Source organism: Centruroides sculpturatus, unplaced genomic scaffold, assembly GCF_000671375.1.
Source record: "Centruroides sculpturatus isolate CEXI.00-Female unplaced genomic scaffold, Cexi_2.0 scaffold157, whole genome shotgun sequence".
NCBI classification, from domain to species: Eukaryota; Metazoa; Arthropoda; class Arachnida; order Scorpiones; family Buthidae; genus Centruroides; species Centruroides sculpturatus.
This window is the reverse complement of record NW_019384522.1, coordinates 527,496-537,001: the sequence shown is the minus strand read 5'-3', so window position 1 is coordinate 537,001 and position 9,506 is coordinate 527,496. Positions and strand designations below refer to the sequence as shown.

Here is a 9,506-nt window from a genome sequence, read left to right as displayed (position 1 = left end):
TATATATATATATATGATATATATATGTTATAAGTAAGTATATTATATATATGTAATTATATACCAAGTTTTTTGATGTTTTTTAAACATACATCATGTATGAAATATGCAGAATATTACTATTTTTGCATATGTATTCAAACAATAAGACTTTTCTAGTAAGGAAAATTTTTTCTTTGATATTCTTTCTTACAGGAAACTGTTTTTGCATAACAAATATTAATACAGGAAATCCTTGTTAATTCAAAGTTCAAGGAATGAAATAATTGCGACTTTGACTTATCCGAGATTTACATATTTCTGCACAATATGCCAAATGTCATGTAACTGATGTAATTTATTAAGCAAATGGAATACAGCTATGTGTACAGAACACTATTTTCATTAATTAATAATAATAATGTAAATAAACTGCAGGTTGAGAACCTCACAAATTGTCAGATCCCTACAAAATTGATGTAATGCAATAACTCACCAACAACTGCCATGTTATTTAATTAAATATTTAATTATTAATTTTAATATGAGATGGTGCATAATGCCTCCCTCTAGTGCTAAATTTATTTGTAATTTAGAATTATTTATTCCAAATTATAAAACAGAATTCCTCAAAATGTAGCTGAAATTATTTTTAAAGTGGCTGAAAAAGTAGTAAGTCACACAAAAGTAATAGTCTAGAGCCTACAAATATCTCAATCTGCTACTCATAGCCCAATCCTGAAAACTAGCTGTATTTTACGAGATAAGAGAATAAAAAAGGTAATCCATGTGTGAGGTTACACTAAAAATGTGTTACTGTTAAAGCAAAGTCATATTGACCAGATTAGAGTTGTTCTTTGTCTATTGTTCTCATATAGTGTGGTAGCATATCACAGTTCAGACAAAATTTCACTTCAAATTTTGAAGAAGCTGTATTTCAAACTAATCAAATTCCTTGAAGTGCCTTCTATATCCCTTGCTGGGACAAAGTGCAGTTACAAACTAATGGGATTTTGAACCACTTGAGTTCATATTGATGAGGATTTATCTGTATAATAAAATACATGAAAAAGAAAAATGAGAATGCATGGTCAAAATATAACATAAATTTATCATTATCATATTTAATGTTTCTCTATTTAATTATTTAATGTTTCTCATTTAATTTATTTCAGTATAAAAATTCAAGAAAATATGTTATAATAGCCAAGTAATTTTGTTTTAAAATTAAATTTATTCAAATTGCTAATTGAATATGAAGAAATACTCTAAAATGAACATCAGATAATGCTTGTTCACTTTATCTTAATTTCCTCTGCTGGTCACCTGCTAATGGTGTAAAAAGAGAGAGAGGGTTCTTTAGCAAGGCTTTCACATGTGTTTGGATGATGGACAAAGATACTATTGCAACTGTTCATGACTAGATGATCATCTTTTTTGGTGGTCTTTCTAGGGCATTTTACAGCCTGCCCACTGTTTATGTGTACCCTGGCAAATCCGGTGTCCCCAACACTTACTCACAGTGAGGTCAGAATGGGTCAAATGGCAGAGTTTGGTAAAATGACCATTCTGCTTCCTTCAGTCTGATGATATGTTCTTTGTCAAACTTCATCAGCTGTGCCTAATAGGTTTGACTGCATCATACAGATATGCCTGGTATTCAAAGACCTCCAAATAGCAAGTACACAGAAAATTCTGAGCATAGTGAGCCTTTGCAAGCTCTTTTATAGGATACTGAGGTAGAAATCTTAAGGCACTCTGCTGGCATTATTTTGCATGCAGTTGGATCAGGATTATAATCATTTACATATCTGTCTGAGACGGCTGTATGCTGAGTTGTTTAGTAATTAGACAATTCTATCTAAATGCATTATTTTTCTTGGAAATGAATGAATAGTTGTTTTAAGTTAAAGACTATTATCATAAGAATTTTTTTATAATTTATTTCAGTATAAAATTTACATAAAAATTAAATTTTATTAAACATTTTGTCATAATAGGTTAACATATTTTTAAGTGATTTTACAGTAATTACTTTTCAGAATTTTTAATAAAAGAATGTTTTTTATATTTGAATCATAAAAGAATGTATATTAATATGAATCACATAATAAGTGCATGTCATTTTGTGATGTTTTAAAATGAACTTTGATATTATAATGGCATGTCTTTAAAGATTTATTTTTAATGAAAATTTTTTGTTTATAGTTGAAATTGACGTTTGAAGATCGTCAAAAACTTTATCGTGATGTTATTAATTGTCGTCATATATTGGTAGACAGTGGATTAATGAGGAAACCACAAGAAGAAAACATTGGTCTTTTTCGTAGTACTCTTCGGAAGTGAGTATGCTTTAAAACAAATATGTGAAATATAATTATTCAAAAATGAAATATTTTAAGTTTTATGTTAAGTATTACTATTGAAAAATTCTCTTTCTTCACATGAATCATTAAAATTCACAACTTATAGTTAAATTATGTATCATAAAAAAATAATAGGCATTTTACAATTACCATTAAAAGAAATGTTCAAAAACTAACATTAAATATATAGAATTTCACTCACATCTATACTTATTTTTAACATTAGTTTTTGAATTTTTTTTATTATATATCATGTTAATATAACTAATGATTAAATATTAACTGATTAAATATTAATATAAAATAATATATTAACTAAATGATTAAATATTAATATTAAATAATAATTAACTCTGATTATTAGTGCATCAATGGCATCATGTAGATAAAGAGAGTAAACTGTCTAAAAATCTACATAAGGTGTGTGGACTTCTTACTTCAATTATGTAATAGTTGTCATCAAAACAAAAAGTTTGTCTGCTGTTCAACTAATTTTTATCTACTTTTTATACTTTTTATCACTTTATATCATATATTTATTGCTTTTTTTGTATGGTAATATGGTAGTTATTGAGAAAAACAAAAAATGGAGATTTAAAATGAAGAGAAAAGTTATTTGTGATGAGTAGTGCATTAATTTTCTTATAACCATAGCAACAAATTTGAGAATGTTTTGTTTTGTAAGTAGGCATATTTTTTTAAAATGTTGTTTTTAACAATGAGTATTCAATATGCAAAAGTACTTGAAATTTAGGATGCTTTATTTTGATAGGCTTTTGAAAATTTGGTTATTATAAAAAGAATTGTAGTAGCCTAAATAAATTATAATATACAGTAAATAATCCAAATTAATAAATCATATTCTGTAGTCCTTTAGAATTTTCAAATATTTTTAGCTGTTCATCATAGAATATATAAAATTTTTAAAAATTTTTACTTTGATTTTAGTAAAAATAGTAAAATAAACTAAAATAGTAAAATAATAAAAAAAAATTTGATTTTAGTGTTAATAAAATTAAATGTTTGTTATAATATATTTATTGTATTCTTAAATAATTAAAAAATATTATCATTAGCAGCTATAATTTAATCTGTTTTATTAATATAACTATAAATATAAATTTTAGTACTGTGAATTCTTATTTGTAAAAGTTATCTTAAAGTTTTAAAATAATTCTTTCAGACTGAATAGAAATAGATTAGATAAACTACGACAAGAATATGGAGAAACTGAAGAAAATTACAAATCTTTTCGACATAGCCATTGGGCATTTAGCAAAATTGGAGTACAGCATAGTTTAAGTGTTATTCCTGAGTCTGATGTAGAAGATGCAGCTATTCATATATTTTCTTCTATATTAGCATATTCTGGATTGTTAGAAAGAGGTTAGAATGGTTTAAAATAAGTTAGTGTTTATATATCATAACAACATGCACCAACTTTAAATAGAAAGAATGAAATGATACAGTCGACCCCCTATAACGCAGTAGATATGTTCCACTTTATAAGAATTTTGCATTGTAGGAATCCTTAAATACATGAGCCAATTACAGGCTGGCACGTGTGCAGTTTACGGACTACGGCTGTTTGAAAGGTTTTCTTCCATAAAATTAATCGATTCTAGACTAATTTGACTCAACATTTCCAAAACACGTATAATTTTTTGGGAATAATCCATATAAACTATGCTATAAACAAAAAATTGTAGAATTACTTACCGAGTGTGCACCATTTGATGACGCCATTGCTTAAGCTTGTTTTCGCCACGGAGCAGTGCATCGAACGGCAGGCGCATTTTCTGATAAGTTATTTTTCTGCAAAAAATTCGCTGAACTTTGGAGACATCATTAATAGAAATAATTTTTGTGGCCGTTGAATAAGAAATGTTTTTTTCACAAGAAATGTATAAAATTACAGTACTGTATTAGACTTACAGTACCTAATTTATATACTGTACAGACGATAGTAAACTCAACTTACCCGCCTAAACTCTCTGTAGTGTGTAAGTAGTTTGGTTGCTCATTCACTATTGGTCCAGATTTGGCCAATTCTGTCGCGACACGAGTTGGTGATGACGTTTTACCGCATTTTACGAGTCTCTTTTAACATCTTTATATGAATACGGTCGCAATTTTTTCGCCGTGATATACGAATTCGCATTATATGAACCCGCGTTATAGGGGATTGACTGTACTGTCTTTTGTAGTTCAAATTTAATGTTAATTTTAAATACAGAATAGAAACTGCTCACAAGTGCTTTTGAGAAATCAAGTTATCTTTTTCAGGTGAATAAAACTATTTCTTATAAAAGAAGCATTCATTTCAGTTTTCATAGTTATTATTGCAGTTTGGAGCAGTTGATAGCCTTTTTTTCTTTTAAGAAAATTTTAAATTTATTTACTTCATTTATTAAGAAACAAAACACAGTGGTAAATGACAACTGAAAGTAAATAATGTCATCAATATTTGACTGTAACTGGCATGTCAAACATCACTGTTAACTTAATAAATTGTCGCATTTAGTTTCAATTATATAATTTTATAAATCATCAAGAAGCTAATACATCTTTTATAGTTATTATTTACAAAAAAGTAGTGATCTCTTTCTTGTATTGATAATAATCTAAGCTGGAACCAAACAGTATATAGAGACAATGAAAACACCTTAATGTGGCACTATCTTTTACATGACGATTGTTATTTCATAACGTTTTTAAAAAGAAAGGACAACAAAAATCACAACACACTACAAAAAAAAAATATGGTATTGTCATAATACATCATATTATTTTGTTTTATTTATTTTTCTTTATTTTTTATTCTGCATTGTATACTATTTTATTATTTTTTTATTTTTAAATTTATATTTTATTTATATCATAATCAAAAATCCCATTAGTTTTTAAAAAACATAATTTAATATCATTCCAAAAATAGAATCTTTGTTCAAAACTTGATGAAGGCTTATTAATCAAGCTGAAAATATTAGTTTTATTAAAAATTAACTGCTGGAAAAGTTCGTAAGGTGTTTTCGGTGTCTCTATGTAGTGATCTCTTTAAACAATGTTTTTTTTATACATTACATTCTGAAAATAAACTGAATAATTATTTTTATATTTGTAAATAAAATAAAACAATCTATTAATTAGCATAAAAACAGTAAATTAAATTGAAGAATTAGATTTTTCAAATTTACAATGCACATTATATAATGAATTAGCATACAAATTAAACTGTTCATTGAAATCACATTAGGTTTTTAGATATTTAATTAATTAATTTCAAAATATATAAAGATAGTTTATTTACCTAATATTTTTAAAATATGTGGAATATCAAGGAATAGGTAAATTCCTTTATTTTTTAATATAGAAATACTCAAAGATGACAATTTTTATTTTTTGAAAATATCTGAAAAGTCATATAATTTTTGTGTGTTTACTTTATCTCACAATTAAAGTTATTTAATGTTAAAAGACAGACTTTTACTTTTAGTTAAATATTCAATATAAATTTGATATTGATATTAATATTAAACATAAAAAACTTAATGATTCTTTTAACATTATTTTGAAACTGAAGTTTTTGAAAATAAATATTTTCTTTTTTTCACAAAATAGAAGATGAAGAATGGCTTGCAGAAAAAGATCATTTGCAATTGGCTCAATACATTTTAGATCGTTGTATGAAGAAAGAAATTCTATTGAATGAATTATTTCTTCAGTTGATTAAACAGACAACAGATCATCCAGGTATGGAATTTTGAAAATATATATTAAAAGGCTGTATCATTATTCTTATTATTAATGTTAAATATTTATCAATTAATATTTTTATAACAGCTGCAAAGAATAATATTTTGTGTTTACTAAAAATTTACATTTATCAACTATATCTGCTGTGTAGTGAGAGAATAAAAATAAAGCAATACGTGATTGAAGAATCATATAACTATGTGATTTTTTGTACATTATTTCAAAACTGAATTCAACTAAATTTTCTCATCATTGTTATTAATATATATAGTTCTCTGCTTTTTGGAGATCAAAAACAAAAAAATTCTATTCAAAGCTTTATACTTTGGTGATTTCCAATCTATCCTTAAGGGTATCAAAACTGTTTTGGTACCAGTAAGGATGGACTAGAAATCACCAAAGTATAAAGCTTCAAATAGAATTTTTTGTTTTTGATCTCCAAAAAGTAAAGAATCATACATTTAATGAGTTCAAGTGGAAGTATTTAAAAATTATTTAACAATCATAGACAAAAAGTATGACAAATATATGAAACTTTATAAAATTTAAGGATGCAAAAATCAAGTATTTTATACAAAAAAACCAATTATTAATACAGGGATGCACAACCTTTTGTGAAGAAGGGCCAAATTAGGATTAAGTTTACTGACTGGGGGCCGGACCTCCAAGCGATTAATGCGATGGCTGAGATTGGATGCTGGCGGCAATCTTCTTGATGTCTGGTGTAATGGCAGATGTTGAAACAACCAGCAGATTTTCCAAATTCTCGTTGGTTAACCTGTTCCGTGTTTTGCACTTGTTTAAATTCATAAGCGAAAACGCTTGTTCGCATACATAGGTACTGCCAAACATGCTTGCACAAAATCGAGCATTGTCTTTCAGTTTTGGAAATGATGTATCTGGCAGTTCTTTGTAGAATGTGAGGAGATTAGAATTTTTGAACTGTGATTTCAATTCATCACTGCACTGGATGTCTATCAACTCAAGTTGGACATCTGGAGGGGCATCTTCCACTTTCACATCAAATGGAGTTGAAAAAAGTTGCAGGTAGATCTTGTATTTCTGGAATTCACCAAACCTCTCATTGAATGATGTAAGGAGGGTGTTAACTTGGTCAGAGTAATCCATCTTCATATGTGGGTATTTCTCTTTCATGGCCTTGCAATGTGGAAAGTGTGTAAAGTTCTCTGATTGCATGTGGGACTTGAAAAGTGATAGTTTGGTCATAAATGCATTGATGTTACTTGTCAACTGAGAAACAAGTTGCATCTTTCCCTGCAATCTCAAATTAAGGTCGTTTAGATAAGCAGTAATGTCAGCAAGGAAAGCTAAATCACACTGCCATCTTTGTCCCTCCAAATTCCTTGTAGTGTTCCCCCGTTCTTTGAGGAAAGTGATAATAGGCCCCAATAGCTCCACAAATCTCTTGAGGACTGTTGCCTTGCTCAGCCAACGAACTTCAGTATACGTGGGCAGGTCAGCATAATCAGCATCTATTTCTTCAAGAAATGATGTGAAGAGTCGATGGTTGAGTCCATGACGGCGGATTAAGTTCACAGTATCATATACATCTTTCAGCAGACGTTCAAATCCCAGCTTCTTTGCACAAAGTTGCTGTTGGTGAATTATGCAATGATACTGGACTAACTCCTTTTGCCTGTCCCCAAGGTGGTTTTTCAGCAAGGTGACCATGCCATTCTCACATCCAACCATAGATGGTGCTCCATCGGTGGCAATGCTGGATAGCTTGTCAAAGTCCAGTGCTGATTTGTTGCAAACGCTCAATAAACTAGTAAATAAGTCAGCACCAGTTGTATGTCCAGAAAGTGATGCCATGCCAAGAAATTCTTCATTCACAATAAAATCTAGTGAAACACTTCTAATAAACACAATCACTTGTGCTGTTGATGATATGTCAGTGGATTCTTCCACAGCCAAAGAAAAATAAGCACAGTTTGCAACTAAAATATTAAGTTGGCCAGAAATGTCTGATGCAATTTGCGAGATTCTTTGTTGTATCGTCATGTGGTTAAGACTGATTGTTTGAAAACACTGTCTTCTCAGGACACATCTCACTTGCGATGATAAGACACTTTTTTATCATATCGCCATCTGTGAAAGGTTTCCCATTCTTGGCTATTAAAGCAGATATTTCTAGGCTGGCTTCAACAGCCGCATCCAATTCTCCAGATTGTTTCTTGAACACATTTTGTTGGCTGATTAGTGATCGTCGTAACGATTCGATTTTCCGTTTGCGTTCCGTACCTTGCAGAAGGAAATCCTTGTGTTGGCTTTCATGATGTCGCTTCAGGTTGAATTCTTTTGGCACTGCTATTGTTCCATTGCACAAAAGGCAAATAATGCTGTTGTTCTGTTGCACAAAACAGTACTTGTTAGTCCACACTTCCACTTCTTGAAACTGATGATTCTCGCGATTGACCTTGCGTTTAATGCCCGGCGCCATACTGTTCACTCTGCAAAACAATGTCTCATTGTGCCGAAAATTCTGAGGCCCGCAACAAATCATGTTTGAGATAAGGCAAGCTAGACTACCACGTGCTTTGTTCTGTATCCACTCTGACCAAAGACTAAAGAGGCGGGGACAGAAGACTATTACGCACACGTGGCCAGGCAGGTCTTAATTCGTTCGACCCCTGTCCGGGCGTCTCCACCATTTCTCAGAATTTGTGAGTCAGATCGTCAACATGCCAGGTGCAGGACACTAATCCATCATAAATGTGGTTACCATTCTTACCTAAATTATATTTATGGCCCGTCAGTTTTACCCCCGTGTTCAGAAATGAATCAAAAGTGATTAACACAGTGCAGTGGAAAATCTGAATATTTTAAATATAATTATTAAAATTGCGATATCTCGTTTCAAATTGGCGCTAGAATCAATCTGTTTTTTGTTTTCTGTCACAAATATATCACAGTTTACGACTGTTAAATTTCAAATAAAATAAAAATTAAAAATAATAATTTAATTTTAAATTTACGAAAAAAAGAATGTAAAAATAAAAGTAAATAAAAAGTTCCAATTAATTTACTACTTAGATAACCTAAATATATCTGTTTTCTTTCAAACAAAAGAAACCGCAGCTTTCTAGCTACACGGAATCATTTTACAACCCTCTTTGTTGACACGTTTATGGTTTGACATGGTTTGTAATTATTAAATCCAAAATATTTTAATGCAAATGGCTTCCTTTTAGTCATAATGACTCTATTCCAACTACAGTATTAATTTTCTTGGTCCAACTTAATAATAATAAATTTGATGTGAAAAATTTTTTTTCTATTCTTAGTCTATGGAAAGATATTGTTGTAAATTATTGGTTGTTATAGCTTTTTGTACATTTCTTTTTGAACTCTGGTTAGTTTTTTCTAGTTTGAATGACATTA

At 29.4% G+C, this 9,506-nt stretch overlaps 1 protein-coding gene across 3 annotated transcripts in view; it reads left to right on the top strand.

Moving 5' to 3' along the window:
- The window catches only part of LOC111622772 (myosin-I heavy chain-like), a 66,850-nt gene that overhangs the window by 45,056 nt on the left and 12,288 nt on the right, over positions 1 to 9,506 (top strand). For all 3 annotated transcript variants that reach the window (XM_023365195.1, XM_023365194.1, XM_023365192.1), the window contains 3 exons: positions 2,188 to 2,321; positions 3,529 to 3,731; positions 5,967 to 6,098. In XM_023365195.1, coding sequence (XP_023220963.1) covers positions 2,188 to 2,321; positions 3,529 to 3,731; positions 5,967 to 6,098 — 469 coding nt within the window. The remainder of the gene's footprint in view (positions 1 to 2,187; positions 2,322 to 3,528; positions 3,732 to 5,966; positions 6,099 to 9,506) is intronic.